At 40.4% G+C, this 16,329-nt stretch overlaps 1 protein-coding gene across 1 annotated transcript in view; it reads left to right on the forward strand.

The window, feature by feature from the left end:
- The first annotated feature begins 4,566 nt into the window (after positions 1-4,566).
- Positions 4,567-16,329, forward strand: part of LOC144691429 (TSC22 domain family protein 1-like) — a 48,907-nt gene continuing 37,144 nt past the window's right edge. Inside the window, exon 1 of the mRNA XM_078559516.1 lies at positions 4,567-4,893. Within this exon, the coding sequence (XP_078415642.1) occupies positions 4,787-4,893 (107 nt within the window). The 5' untranslated portion in view covers positions 4,567-4,786. The remainder of the gene's footprint in view (positions 4,894-16,329) is intronic.

The following is a 16,329-nucleotide window of genomic DNA, read 5'->3' on the forward strand; positions in this document are numbered from 1 at the left end:
TTGAGTTGCTAGATCTGTTTGAAATCTGTCCCATTTAGCATGGTGATAGTGCCACACGACACGATGGAGGGTATCCTCAATGTGAAGGCGGGACTTCATCTCGATGGTCACTCAAACCGATACTGTCATGGACAAAAACAGAATCACCTGGAAAAACTCAGCAGGTCCGGCAGCATCGGCGGAGAAGAAAAGAGTCGACGTTTCGAGTCCACATGACCCTTCAACAGAACTGACATGGACTGATGCATCTGTGGCAGGCAGGTTGGTGAGGATGAGGTCAAATATGTTTTTCCCTCTTGTTGGTTCCCTCACCACCTGCTGCAAACCCAGTCTAGCAACTGTCATTTAGGATTTGGCCAGCTCGGTCAGTAGTGGTGCTACCAAGCCATTCTTGGTGATGGACATTGAAGTCCCCCACCCAGAGTACATTCTGTGCCCTTGCAAGTGGTGTTCAACATGGAGAAGCACTGATCATTAGCTCAGGGAGGGTGATATGTGGTAAGCAGCAGGAGGTTTCCTTGCCTATGTTCGACCTGATGCCATGAAACTCCATAGGGTCCATCTATTTTGAGGGCTCCCAGGGCAACTCCCTCCCGACTGTATACTACTGTGCTGCCACCTCTGCTGGGTCTGTCCTGCCAGTGGGACAGGACATACCCAGGAATGGTGATGGTGGTGCCAGGGACATTATCTGTAAGGTATGATTCCATAAGGATGACTCTTTGTCAGGCTGTTGCTTGACTAGCCTGTGAGACAGCTCTCCCAGTTTTGGCACTAGCTCCCAGATGTTAGTAAGGAGGACTTTATAGGGTCAGCAGGCTTGGTGTGCCATTGTCGTTTCCGGTGCCTAGGTTGATGCCGGGTGGTCTGTCCGGTTTCATTCCTTTTTGTGACTTGAGTGAAGAAATGCTGTGGGAGATGATGAGAATGAGAGAGTGGCTATGGGAATGGATGTGAGATTATAAGAAAGGTGATTTTAAGGGAAGAATTTCGGAGGGTGGTGAAGTTAGACTAGGAGTGACTTGGTGAGAAACTGAGGGAAAAGAAAAACATCTCCATAAGGAAGTCGGCATGGGAGGAGTGGGAATTAACAATGAAGATTTTAAAAGATAATTGAGAAGGATGGAAAAGAGTGAGAAAATGGGAAGAGTGGGGCCATGTCGCCATCATAGCAAGACCAGTGGTGGAAAACGTAGACAGTTGGGGAGGCTTTTGTAAAGGGGAACAAATCACTACTCGGGCCATTTTTCTGTCAGGGCTAGGGTAAGGTTGTTAACAAAGAGTCTTTGGATATACAGAGAGTGTGGCAATTTTTGATCTGCCAGCTAGCTCTTTGACATTCCTCCTTTTCACATTGTTAAAGAATATTGCAGTTTCTGCCTCAGTTCACTGTTGTGATTTGGCTGACCTTGCTGCAGTATAACTGCCACCCAGAAAAGGCTTTCGGCTGCCAACCCTAGAATGCATCTGGCCGTGACATGTCTTAACGTTAACACAAAAGCTACTGGGGTATTTAAATCAGAGCCTTAAAATTTTATCAAATGAGAAATGAAATTGTGGAAATGGTATAAAATACGCAAAGTACAAATTTTCTAGTGCATCAGAATTGCCAGTTACTGAGCACAAGGATTCAAATATGTTGCATTTTATATATGTTTTGTGCAGACATTTGGGTATGTATAACGAGTGCTGCCCTAGTTTTCCATTCATACCACTGGGGTGGAACTTCAGTGTCCTATAGGGAGAACATTTTACAGAAAATGCCTGATCTCGAGTTGTTAATTTTCCACATGATCAGCTGGGCAATGTCAGCTAGAATACAATCATGTCATAATTTTGTGTAATTTGTTTTTCCATTTCGAAGTTTTCTTCGCCCCCCCAACTGCTGCTATTTGAATGTTGAGCAGTCCTAGATAAATGATAGATAGGTAAGCCTGCTCCCAGCCCCTGGTAGTGCTGTGCAAGAATGGACTGGGTTGATCATTTTTCTTCCCCCTTCTTCTGCACCTCCCTATGATTGGCCAGATAAGATTGAGAACATTATGTACGGACACGAGCCTCATTGCTCTGTGGCACAACATGTTGGTACACCAACCTGCTACGTCACCAGGCATTGTGACCGATATACTTGATGTGAATTTATAACTTGAGTTTAATTCCCTTGAATTAATTGGTGCCTAATAGAGTGTAGCTGTGCACACAGTGCTACCTTAAATTTATTACTTGGTCAACACTTCAACCACAATAACACTCTTGTGTTGGCAGGAATATTGCTTTTGAAAGCAAATTCTACATTCAAATTGGCTAATTTTAATAAATGCAGAACAGTATATTGGAGATCAGTTAGAGAAGCCACTTAGTGATTGCACAAAATCTACATACAGTCCCAGGTTAAGCAGTGCAAGGCTGGTTTTAATGGTGTGATATTGAAGAGAATTTGGCTCCTGAGGATTGTATTTATGGACTGAAGTACAACTAATAATGACATCAAGGTCATATAGTACCTGTTAGTATTTGTTTGAACTGACTACATTAAGCCATGTTGTTTGAATTGATGCAAACAGGTCCTCCTGATCCTGTGTCGTTTCATTGCGTTTCACTGGTCTTGTCAAATGCAAATCTGTAGTCTAATAACATTTTAAGAGCTACATCTGTCTTTTGGCAGGAGCCAGGATGGCAAAACAAAACTATGCTGCTGATATAAATTTTAAAATCTGATTCAGTGGATTAAGTTTGCAATAATTAGTGTTTGGTATCTCTGTCTTTCCAGCTGTTCTCTGTTGTTTATGACTGACCGATTTGATGTCATATTGTATAGGCAGTTGTATTTTGTCTCTCTGCAATCTGTCACTTTACATAAGCCCCTGGATGGTTTGGGACAAAAGAGAAAGCACAGCCTGGTGCTGAATTCTTAGAATTTGTCAGGTAAGAAAGCAATGCTGTGCACTGCAGGGGCCTTTTACAGTTAGTGGCCCGAGGTAGTTATTTTACACAGCGACTCACTTTGCCATATTGTTCATATTTCCACTTGACTCCCAAATGTTCATTTAGAACTCTAGTGTGAACAGGGTCTGATAAGTCTTGTGTTTAGATAGTTACTACATCATGGAACTAATCATTTTCTTTCTCTCGAGCTTTGGGTTATTTGTTACTTTCTTCCCCTCTTGTAACAGTATTGCTGGCCAAGGCAGTCTTTACTGGGGTTTACTGGTGAACTAGAATAAATACGATGACATGTTGGTTGACGTTGTATTAGATTTTGTTTTCTATGCTGCCCTTAAGTAGTTAAGTAGATAAATATATTGAGTGCTGTGCTGCTAAGTAATAAAGACTAAGGGCAGTCTAAATTTAGTATAGGCGGTTAATGTGACTGGCAGTGGGAGAATTCTCGTTGGCCCCGGTTTTCCTGTCTAGTTCACTATCCAGTGATGTGCTGGGAAGCATATGCATAGACAGGGTTGAACTTGAATTTTTGAACATTCCTCTGTCTGCCCCCCCCCCACCCCCCTCGGGTAAATGTGCGTGCCTGTGTGTGAATTCGGTTACTTCCAAAGTTAACTGGGCTGGGCTAAAACATGGAAAGGGATATGCATTCAGGACCAGACATGGTGAAATTGGTAATGGTCTCTTTTACCTGTCCACACCAGCCCCATGGACCAGCAATTCATCGTGCATTCTGCATGCCTAGTCCAAAATTTCGCTCTTTGTATCCTGACTCGCTCAAGTCCCGTTCCCTCATCACCCTTGAGCTCGATGACCTGGCTCCTGGTCTGCCAATGCCTTGATTTTTAAAAAACATTTCATCCTTGATTTCAAATCCCTCCATGGCCTCACCTCTCCTTATCTCTGTAACCTGCTCCAACCGTACAAGTCTCTCAGATCTCTGGACTCCAATTCTGGTCTCTTGTGCATCTACGGCTTTCACCTTTCCTCCATTGGTGGCGTGCCCTCACCTGCCTAGGCCCTAAGATCTAGATTTCACTCCCCAACCCACTTCACCTTGCTCCTCCTTTAAGATGCTCCTTAAAACCTGTCTCTTTGGCCAACCTTTTGTTCACCTGGTCTAATACCTCCTTGTGAAGCTCGATGTCAAATTTTGTTTGATAGCACTCATGTGAAATGGGGTGTTTTAATACATAGAATTTGCATTTTTATAGCACCTATTATATTGAGAGCACTTATGAGAAGGGATCATGACTGAGCCCATATCTTAGATCTCTGCACAATGCATTTGAAAAAATAATCTTTCCTTTTATATTTGTTACGGAGTTCTCTTGAGCAAGCACTCTTAACTGTTCATATCTGTACAGAAATATACCTGATCTAATAGTTTTTTTTAAAGAGTTGAGCGGGAAGCTGAATAAATTTCATTCACATCAAAAACCACTAAGTTACAGGACTTACTATGTCTTGGTTAGTGAGTCTGTGCTCACTGGGTTGTATAATCGCTCATCATAAAGAGTCTAATCTCTGGTGATAGTTTATGTAACTGTAGGTCAGGTGATCCAAGTGCAGTGACGTCATTGCCTGCCTCTTGTTTTTTCTCAGTTGCTAGTATCCAGCTGGGAAAGTGTGTGGAACAATCTTGCGTGTAAGAAGCAAATGAGTTTATCAGTGCATTGAAAACCTGCAGGCTTTACAATGTGCATGTGTGTTCTGGACATTACAACCTGTTTGTGTTTTCTGATCATCCTGTGAAATGCATAGTGCTGTACCTTAGAGAATATGCCTTGTGTCTCAGAATTTTGTACGTTGGAGTGTTGTGTGTAGATTTGTCCCTTGGATCATGCAACGTAAGACTTTATCAATGAAAAATACAGTTCTTCGTGCTCGGGGCCGAGACAGAATGGCCATCAAAGTGCTATTTTGGGAATTGGAGCAACATTTGAAGAGGTATTTCTGAAGTACAGTCTTTAAAGCTCTAAAAATAAAAAGACATTTTAAAAAAATTAATCAATGTTTAGCAATCTTGGTACACTTAATTTTAGATGAATCAGTATTGTTAGCGCACAGATTAAATGTAATACTTTAATGTAGATTTCATATCCTACTCAGTAATTTGAAGTGGTTTACTACTTTAGATGGTAATTTGCCTCCACCCTATCTTTGACATTTTAAACAATTATGTACTGTATGATGCCCATATTTCTTGAAATGTGTTACTTTACTACTCTAGGTTAGTGAATATCAACATGCTGCATTTGTTACATTTCAAGTGTTTTGCTAGAAAAAGTGGATGTCCCCTTTTGAGAATGCTAGCAGTGCCCTCTGTCATCCGTTGCTGACCCATTGCATTGCAAGCAATTCTAATGGACCTTGGATGTTATAAAATGGGGAAAACTAGAGGTTGGTTTGTCAGTTTCCTCCAGTTCTTTTTGTGAAACCACCTTGTTTTGTTACAGTACTTTGTAAATAATTTCAACACAATTGACATGAGCTTTTCAAGAAGTGGACATTTTATATTTAATGTCTTACAGCTATTGTTTTTGAATGCAATACATTTATGCGCGCTAGTTGTATTGTAAACCAAATGGTTTTCACCGTGCATTCCGATTACAAGATAGGTAAAGGATCATCAGCTTCTCTTGGTTCTCAAGTTGTCCACATTGCAGTCAAAGCATGTGAAGCCTGAAAGATGCATGCACATTAGTGATTGTTTTGGACCAGACATGGTTCCTATGTTCCTAGTACAGGCATTTGGATTGTGTCAATGTTTTTATTCTTTCATGGGATAATAGGCATTGTTGCCCACCCCAAATTGCCCTTGAGAAGCATATTTAAACAAATATTTAATAAAGTCAAACAATTTCTACGAAAGTCAATAGGGAGTTGCCCATGAGGCATAATCAGATCCTGTTGAGCCTAATTTTCACTTCACCTTTTGCAAAGTACCTGAACTTATAAACTTATAACCTTCGCCCTCCAAGCCTGTAAATATATATAGCAGTTTAGTAAAGGTGCTGTTTTCCTTCATTGTTTTTAAGGATATTGGATTGATAATGAGCATTCCTTCAGGGCTTCAGAATTTATTGTTCAGTTCCAGCTTTTCAAGTCTACCCACCCTACTTGTTATGTAATGCACCTGAATCTGTCCTAACTTAATTTGGCTGTTTTGCACATTAAATACTCCATGGAGTTCAAAGGTAAATGATGACTACAACTAGCTGGGTGTTAGCTGCACTTATAAAATGCCCACTAGAGCACAAATGAGTATTTCTCAAATTTTCTCCTCGTAGGCAGGTTCAACAACAACCATGATCAGATACATTTATTTTGCACATTTCAAGTAACTAGAACTCTGGGGCACTTTATAGGGAGTGTGATAGATGCTCAGTAGGAAGTAGGAGAGAAATTAAACAAGATGACTTAAGTTTTTGAGGAGACTTTTGAAGATGGGAAGAATGGTAGCAAAGTTTAGGGAGTTGCAGACTGCAAGAATGTGATAGCTGACTGTTATGCAATCAATTGATAGAAGAGGGATAGGCGTGCAGAGATTTCAAAGAACACAGTCTGCAGGACATAGAACTGAAGAATACGGATAAAAACGGGCCATTTCACCCCTAGTTTTTCACCTCCGACTCCCTTCGCTTCCTACACCTTTTAATATTCCTTTTGCTTGCACAATGTTATCTAATCACCCTTTATTAAGAATTCACAATCTCTGCTCTAACAATAGTTTGTAGCAGAGGATTCCATGAAAGTTAATCTTTTTCTTAACCTTCTTGCCTTGGTGTGTCAGCCATGGCTGTTGGTAACACCCTCAAGTCTGAGTCTTAAATTTGGCGGTTCAAGTCTCACTTCAGGACTTAAGAATGAGGGCTGAAACTCCAGTGAAGTTTTGAGGGAGTTCTGCACTGTCAGAGATGCAGTCTTTCAGATGAGAGGTTAAACAGAGGCCTCATCTGCCTGTCAGGTTGAAGTAAGAAATCTCACGGCACTACTTTGAAGAGAAGGAGAGTTATTCCTGGTGAACTGGCCAATTTTTATCCCTCAGTCAACATCACAAAAACAGACTGTGGTCAGTATCCATTGCTCTTCATGGGAGCTGACTGGCTGCTGTGTTTCCTACATTATGTCAGTGATTTTGGGTGGAATTTTATGGCCCTTTCCGATGGCGGGATTTTCTGGTCCCGCTGAAGTCAGTGGACTTTTGAATGGCTCACCGCATTTTCCATTCCTGCCACTGCTGTGATGGGGCCGTAAAATTCTGCCCTACACTTCAGAAGATACTTCATTGGCTATGGAGTGTTTTGGGACATTCAGTGGTCATGAAAGATGCTATATGAATGCAAGCTTGTCTTTTTACTGACAGTTATATTCTAGTCAATTGATGTGGCACAATTTTCATTTCCTTTGTACCCTTTCCATAATGAAGGACCCAGCGACGTAAGCAACTACAGCCTAAGTTCTTGAACAATTGATTTTATATCATCTTTGTTATACAAAATCAAGGATTCTGTCCAATCTTGTCATTCTCACTTGTGGAGCAATTTGAAGTCTTAACATGAGTGCTTTGCAATGGGGAAGGAGTCGTTAAAGTTTAGTAAGGATGGAGTGATCAGTTTGTGAGCTTGTGTCTGTCTCCAGTTCTATTTAAGTTCATGTTGGATGGAGCTTATGGCAAGGAAAACCTGGGAGAAGGCAACCCTTAATGTGAGATTATGGATGAGGGGGATGTTGGTGGTGAGGTGAAGTAGATGAGTAAATCCTAAAGGTGGAATAAGTACCCATAGCAATATAGATTTTGAAGCTCACTTCTAACTCTTCTGTTTAGAGGTACTTAATTTACACAAGAAAATTTGCACACTAAAAACAATGTAATAAATTTGGACATGTGTACTTATAATTTCTTCACTCTTCTATTTGCATATGGAGGAAATATTCAATACACAAGTTGAAGAAATAGAAGTATGTGATGTTGTTAGAAACCTGACATTGAGATTGCCAGAAGCTGCCCTTGTCCTTTTAAAGTGTTAATTGAGGTTGCAAATGGCATTCACAGCAACCAAGTTTGACATTAGTTTTTTTCTTAAATATTTGTCATTACGCAAAGCACAAATATCCCAACATATGTCAGCTCACTGGTGCTGATGATATTGTACCTAAATGCTTCAAGACAAGTTGTAAGGGATGGATGGTGGATGTTAGGGGTGGGTGGGCTGTTGGAGGAATGAGAAGAGATGAGTTTAAGTCTACTAAGTAGGAGAATTAAACTATCCGAATCGGTTACATCCACAGTGGTCATCAAAGAGAATGGATTTGCCAAGGGTTCTTTCTCTCTTCCTCCCTCCCTACCCCAAAGTAAAATTAGCATCTTGAAGTACATGGCATCAGAGCAGAGAAGATGCTCATTCATGCTATGATAGGCATGCTCCCCACTCTAACTTTCGTTAATGGATGTGCAGTCTCCTCCTTCAATTAAGTGATGTAAATAATAAGGCAAACTGAGCACTAAGGGGGAGAAAAATTGCATCTTCAGAGAACTTGAATGAAGTGGCTTGAAATTAAGGGAGTAGATTCTACAATGCTTTCCTGGCTTCATTGTGAATCTTTCTCTTCCACTAATAAATCAGTTAAAAGGAAGCAGGGTTTATTGGTTGGGTTATTGTCTGCATCAGGAGTGCTCTGTTTGGCCAGTGCTGATGCAATCAGTATATGTGTGCACCTTATATAATCTTTGTCACGTCATTCCTGAAGGTGGCAATCTTCTTGCATGTTTCATACTATTTTGGCTGTACCTTTTGTATACTGCAAACTGGAATATGTTTGCAATTTTTAGTTGCATTTATCATGATCTGCTTGTTACAAGGTTTTTATATTCTATATTATTCCTCTACTGATTGACCAGCTTACCGTCAGATCCCTTGGCCATAATAGTCCCATCAGCTAAAAATCCACTTCAGTTGTCTAAGGGTTAAGTTGTTAAACTTGCAGAGCAAGCTACAAAGGCTTGTTGACAACAACTCCTTTACCATTCTGATAGGAGGGGCATGGCTTTTGTACTAGTCAAATTCAGTTTCGAGGAAACTAGCTGTCAACAAACAGAGCCTGCTTTTTTTCCCCCAAAAGTCATTTTGAGCTCAAATTCAATTCCATTGCAAAGCTCGAAACACCAACCTCAAAATGTTTGTGTTTCAAGCTGGCATCGAGTGGCACAAATTCCAAAATGGTTCCCTTTGCAAGGAACTGGACTAGTCAAATAAGAAGTCACATGATGTAGTTAATTCAGTTAACAAATGGAATGAGAGTTTTTAATCGTGAGTTGGTCCTTTATCTGTTTTTCTGATTTTTCTGTGTTTGGCAGATGTTAGTTGCATATACAAATAGATGAATTTAGATAGGGGAGCAAAATATTGTGCTACAATGTAATACATGAAAAGGGAAAATAGTGATCAGTGCTTTAATGCAATTAAGTGACGCGGAGAAACCCAACGCTGCAAATTGAAACTTGAAATGGGAATGCGACCCAACCCTAACTTGTGGAATGCAGGTTGATAACACAAAAAAAAACATTCAACTTAATGTAGATGTAAAAATGCAATAGTGAATCTGTCTTCACAAAGCACCTAAGCAGATAATGTCCTCCCGCTGCTTTAAGATTCACTCATTTATAACTGTTCTTGAAGTTAGGTGGTTGCCTCTGGATAGCTAGGTTTTCTGGTGTAGGTCATGTTGATTTACAAAATAATATCCATGTCGTGCTCTCCGTTTCAGAGTTTAGATGTTTAAAATATATAAAGGAGACAGTGCAACATTGTTTTCATTGCAGAGCAAAGGCAGATAGACTCCACCACCGCCCCCCACCCTACCCCCGGTTTTACCAAGGCCAGAGTGGGACAGAGCTGGGAAGGCATGGGTTCATGGCTTGAGTTCTGTGGCTTAGCTTTGCTGCTCAAAATTCATTTAAAGCCTTGTAACCCAATGGCCTACATTGAGACACAAATGTAATGTGAGAGAAGTAGAACTTTTTATTTAAGAAGCTAAAATCCTCTTCATACAATTGTAGGAATTTCTGAAAATCCCCATTCAAAATCTAGACTCGACAGTTAGCAACTAAAGTTTTCTCACGTGAAGCTGGCTCCACCAAACTGGAGTGGAACCCCCACCCCCATGCTCCAACCATCTGACTGAAATGTGGTGAAGCACATGAGACTGAGTTCTACCAATCTGTGCTATTTTGATGTACCCTTTTGGTACATCGGTGCATTGTACCTTTGGACCTCCCCTAATCTAGCTGTTAAAGATCTCTTCACTGGTGGCAGCAATTCACTCGTGAATGATTAACAGCCCTTTTATATTATGGAACTGTATTATCACGCAAACTAAGAATTGGATTTATAAACAAGACAGTGAGCAAAGCCAAGATGGTGGACGTAAAACCACACACAACTAATGGGAGCCACTGACCATTAGAGAGATTTGACTTTGCTATCGGTGATGATCCTGATCAGAGGAACCAAAGTCAGATCTTTCAAATGTTTGCAAAGTGCTTCTGATGCAATTGGTAATGAAAAAGAACACAAAAGTGATGTCCATTTGTTCCATTTTGAACAGCATTTATACTTGCTTGACTGCTTAAAGTTTAGTCATTTTTTTCTGCAGCTAGCTGATGATGAATGACTCCCCAGTTCTTGTGGAAATAAAAGTGTTGGCTTTCTTGCTGTTTAATGAATCAGCAAGAAAAGAAGTTTTTAAAACAGGCAAAAGCTATTAGTCTAAAACAAGCTGGCAAGAATTCCTTGCGAAAGCTTGGTATGTGGGCATAGTAACTGCAGAATAGAAACCAAGACAGTGATTTATAAATGATCTTTATTATACTTGTGTCTCAACATATTAATGTACATTTCCTGCCTGCTTTCACGCCTCAAATTTATATCAGAACAGTCTAGATTGTGCTGGAAATAGGCTAAAATCCAGCATTCACAATGCAATATGTTCAAACTTGCTTGTGTTCCAAATCAATGCCAGTGAAAACACAAGCTAATCTCAGTTTGCACACTGGCACTGATGAGATGTTTCAGTCAATCAAATGAAAATCTCAATGGACACACTATATGACTTAAATAAAAGCAAAAAACTGCGGATGCTGGAAATCCAAAACAAAAATAAAAATACCTGGAAAAACTCAGCAGGTCTGGCAGCATCTGCGGAGGGGAACACAGTTACCGTTTCGAGTCCATATGACTCTTCAACAGAACTAAGTAAAAATAGTCACTATGTGACTTGTTCTGTGGCAAACTATCTCTTCCTGCTCCTCCCCACCTTCATCCTTCTTCATTGTCCATCTAAATGGGACTGTCTTTGCCTGGAGCCACTTTTACCTGTTGAATTGTAGCCAAAGAATCTCCTGCAATATCTTTTCCTCTTGACCTGATGCTGTGCTACCTCTGGAGTCCCCCAAAGATCTAGCCTTCGCCCCACCCCCCTCTTTTTTTCCCCTCATTGACATGCTGCTGCTTGGCAAAATCACCTGAAAACACTAGATCAGATATCCACATTTCTGTCATCTATTTCCTGAATTTTCCCTTGAATATATTATTTTCTAAATGTAGATGGTTGTCATCAGATGTAATAATTATTTGAGTCTTACTGTAATGGTGATATGTGAACTCTGAAACTCAGAAAAAGAGCCTATAACAACAGTAGTGGGTTAACATGCTCTGACATTCCATTGCCTGCAAGAGTTCAGTTTATTTAATGATTTTTCCCTTATATGAGTTGCTTATGATAGCTATAGAATATACTTTTTAAAAATGCAGAAGCTCTTTTCTATGTATCAGACTTTGGAGGCGGGCTTGACTTAGAACATGAGCCACAAGTAATATGTTCTACTTGGTAAGTTTTTATTTCACAAAGATGAAGGATATTAATGCAGGCTAATGGGATGTTCCATTGGCTTTCACTATGGGCACCAAGTGCTTCCTGCTCAGAGAAAGTGTGATTGGATGCAGAATAAAACTGCCTTTAATGTGATCAAACAACATTCTTCAACCCAATCAAATATATGCTCAGCTGCTCTACAGGTGTTCCATTTCTGCCATCCTTCTGCCCTCTCCAAAGTGACAATGCCAAATTGATGCAAATTTATGTAAATTGTGCACTTGTTGCATTGCCAGCACAAACCCACACTTGGAACTTGAGACTGCTGGGACCATTTCTTCAGACCTTTACAGCTGACAGAAATGGGGAAACATTAATCAGTTTGGTACCTGGGTTCAAATCCAACACACTGATCTCCAATGCTACACAGTATACTGTTGTAGGATAAGGCCGAAGCAAACATCTAGAAATTAAACTTTGCTAAGGACATGGCTTTGGAACACCAACACAATGTCTGGAAGTAAAATATTAATGAACCTTGGTGGGTACCAGCCTGCTGAAAGTTATTGGATGAAGTGTCCGTGGTTTGGTCAGCTTGACTGAAAAAAATTATAAGTTCAGAAATGAAAAACTATGCAACTTGCATGATTATGGCATCCTTTTTGACTGGTAAACAATCCCAGCTCATCTTTCTCAAACTGTCTCCATCTTTACTCATGTAATCCTCCTCTAACAGACCCTCTGTGTTGTCCAGCTGGTTGGAACTGCCCTCAGCCAGCTTTGTTCTAATATATCCAGTCTTGGCCAGGATAACACCTGCAATGGCTTCTCTTCCTGCTCTTGTTGTTACCTCTGGAGTCTCCTAAGGATCTACCTTTGACCCCTCCTATTTCCCATCTACTTGATGTCCCTTAGCAACATCACCTGAAAACACAGTGCTCATGTGGAACAATCCCCAGCACTATCTCAAGCTTCACCACTCAATAATCTCTTTACTGTGTTTGATTTGTCACGCTGCTCGGCTGTCAGTCACTACTGAATGAGGAGAAATTTCCTCCATCTAAATGTTGGGAAAATTGAAGCTATTGCTTTTTGTCCCTGCCACAAACTCCATTCCCAAACTACTGACTCCATTCCTCCTCCTGGTCACCGTCACTGGTTGAACCAGACCACTCATAACCGTAGCATCCTATTTGGCTCTGAGATGAGCTCCAATACCAAGAGCACCTTTTTTGCACATCCATAAGGTTCACCCATGCCTCAGTTTCATCTGCTGTAACCCTCATCCATGCCTTTCTTACCTCTGGACTTGCCTATTGCAATACTCTCCATAAACTTGATCTCACCCAAAATTCTTCTGCCTACATGCTAACTTGCATCAAATCATGCTGCCCCCATCACCTTTGTGCTTGCTGACCTACATTGGCTCCTGGTCTGGCCACGCTTTGATTTTAAAATTCTCAACCTTGGTTCTCAAATCCCTCCATGGGCTAGCCCCTCCCTTTCTCTGTAAACTCCTCCAGCCCACAACTCTCTGCACTCCTCCAATTCTGTCCTGTTGTTTACCTCGGATTTTAATCACTCCATTATTTTCCATGCCTTTTGCCTAGGGCCTAGGCTCTAGAATCCCCTCCTTAAAACCCTCTTTGCCTCTACCTTGCTGTACCCCTTTAGGACCCTTCCTGAAAATTCACCTCTTTGACAAAGCTTTTGGTCACCTATCCTAACATCTCCTTGCGTAGTTCAGTGTCAAATTTTGTTTAATAAAACTCCTGTGAAGTGATGTTTTATGAAGTTAAAGATACAATTTTAAAAAAGGCAAATTGTTCTAGTATGGTTCTCACTGTTGAGTTTTGCACATACTTAACAAATTCTTGAAACAAAATGACAGTGTGGCACTTCCTGCTGATTAAGCATGATTTGTCAAGGTATCTGGTTGGTTATCTCGCTTAGAGTGGCATATTGGTCGTACCAAAAGAAAATGCATCATTGTAAACCATGCATTCAATTGCACTTTCTCTTAATAAAAACTTTGTCCCTTTTTTGTATAAGAGATCAGAGAATTTACAGTGGGAGCAAATCAGGTCTAAGAATAATTAGTGTGTGTTTGTGCATGGCTGTCTCCCTTTAGGAAAGGTCACCAGAGTTAGTTCACAAATCACTAAACCTTAATGTTCAGCAGAGTGTACTTTGTCCGTGCGTGACACAATGTATGTTTACAGAGATAAGGTGTATTGGCAAGGACAACATACTGTTTGTGTGTTTTTATACGGACAACTGACAGTATATAATGACAAGGTGTGAACTTGAAATCTTTCTTTATCATAAAGTACACTGTTTTTTGGGAAAATATTTGACTGATTGCATAGGCAGTGCCTGCATGTAGCTGGTACACCGGCATCCCTGTGAACACCAATTTTGTTTTTGAAATTTCTATCTTTAGTGTAATGTTACCTTGAGAGAAATAATAGTCTGACTACAATAACTTGTTTCAGAGCAATGTAGTTTACTTTTCAGTCATCCTGTTGAGCGAATTCCTAGTAATTTTTGACTGATTTACGTAGAAGGGAACCAGTGTCACAGCTGCATTCATAAAGAAAGCCTTGTGCACTTTTTTCATTTGACCCAATGCCGTAGGAATTACTTGGCAATCTTGTCTTAAAGTGGCAGGCTCCCAATAATCATCCCAAAGCTGTTCCCCATTCTCCTTTTGCCCCCCCCCCCCAGTTATTTTTCTTAGCCCAGTTTGAGGTTCACTGGATGCCATTCCACAACTGACATAATAAGGAGTGGAGCCTAACTTCTACAACTTGTTACTCAATCTTGTGGTGTATGTTTCTATAGATCATCTAGTATTTTATTTGCATAGGTACAATGGAGCTTCTACAGTATGGAGAATCTCTTGTAATTCTTTATACCTGTTCAATTTTTAGGGGTTTCTCATTGTGGCTTGGTGCCAGGACTGCATACTGTACCCCCAAGTATGGATTTATATAACCTCATTATAGTCACTCTTCTAGATACGTATCCTAGAATTATGTTAGCTTTATTTTTGTTGCCTCATTATAATGTCTAGACTTGGATTGCGTAAATCCAAGTTTACCTTGGCTTCTCACTTTCAGTGACTTCGGTCACTAGTGTAAGTGGAGCCTACACTCTTAACATGTTGGCTTAGATTTGCACAAATCCTCTTATTTGATGTATCCCAAGGGCGGAATTGTAGTACCTTTCCCCTACCCCCACCCACCTGAACCCCGACTTGATTTGAATTGGATATTGTCTTTTGCTCATCCTCCATTTTTTTTTTGAAGACCGCAGCACCTGGTGAGGTGTGGCCAGATTTTTTTTAAATTATTTAAGCTGTTTTAATTCATTACCTGTGAGCATACTAAGCAACACATTTTCCTCACGTCAGCGAGTTGCTTGATTTAAACAAAATGACTGTTAACTGCCTCACCACATTCTCCTTCAGCACCAAGTGAAAGTTTGCCTTTGCAAATTTCAGTTTAAAACCTGAGTGCCTGTTTGTGTCTCTTATCTGTGTTGGTAACCTGAGCGAAGGTTCTGTCAGGTAACCTCTGGTCAGTCAACAAGAGCAGGAACCTCAGCACAGCAAGCGGGAGGGTGCTTATGGATTACTGAGACAAGCTAACAAATTTTTATTCTTTTCAGTATTTGGGGAAACAGTATCAGCATTTTAACCATATTGATGCTTTTTTTAAAAAAAAAGTGAATGCACTTTTCTTTGAAGTACAACTCTTAAATGTAACTCTTTAAACCCTTTCTGTGAAAAAATGGTTTAAAAATACTAAATGTTGGCAGTGTTTATTTGCTATGGCTAACTAACATTGTTTCTTTTTTTTCTCACCTTCCATTTGATTGTCATCCCAAGCTCCGATCTTATTCGGTTAAGATTTTGCATTTCTAATCTAGTTAAATAGGCCTTAATTCTTTCTATTGTGTTCATAGCTACTCTTTCAGATTCTGCCCTGTTCCCTGTTTCAAACCCATCTTAATTTCATCACCCCCACAAACCCCAAAACAATGTAATTATCTAAGAAGTCAATATCAATTTCTCTGTTTCATTCTCAGCATGTGAATGTTATTGGCATTTATTCTCCAGTTCTTGTTGCCCTTGAGAAGCTGGTGGTGAGCTGCCTTCTTGAACCACTGTAGTACATGTCGTGAAACTGCTAGCATAATGTTGATTTGGTAGGGGTTTCCAGGATGTTGACCCAGCACCAATGAAGGGATAGTGATGGAGTTCCCAAATGGGATAGTGTGTGACTTGGAGGGAGCTTGGAAGTGGTGGTGTTTCCATGCATCATCTGCCCTTTGCCTTCTAGATGATAGTTGTCACAGGTTTGGAAGGTCCTTTTGTAGAAGCCTTGGTAGTTAAATTACTGTTGTACAAATAATTCTTTAACAGTCCTTGCTTGACCAACCTGTTCAAGCCCTTTAAGGAAGTGACAACCCAAATACATTGGAAAATGCTACAATATGGTGTGC

This window comes from Cetorhinus maximus, chromosome 16 (assembly GCF_964194155.1).
Source record: "Cetorhinus maximus chromosome 16, sCetMax3.hap1.1, whole genome shotgun sequence".
In the NCBI taxonomy this organism is placed as follows: Eukaryota; Metazoa; Chordata; class Chondrichthyes; order Lamniformes; family Cetorhinidae; genus Cetorhinus; species Cetorhinus maximus.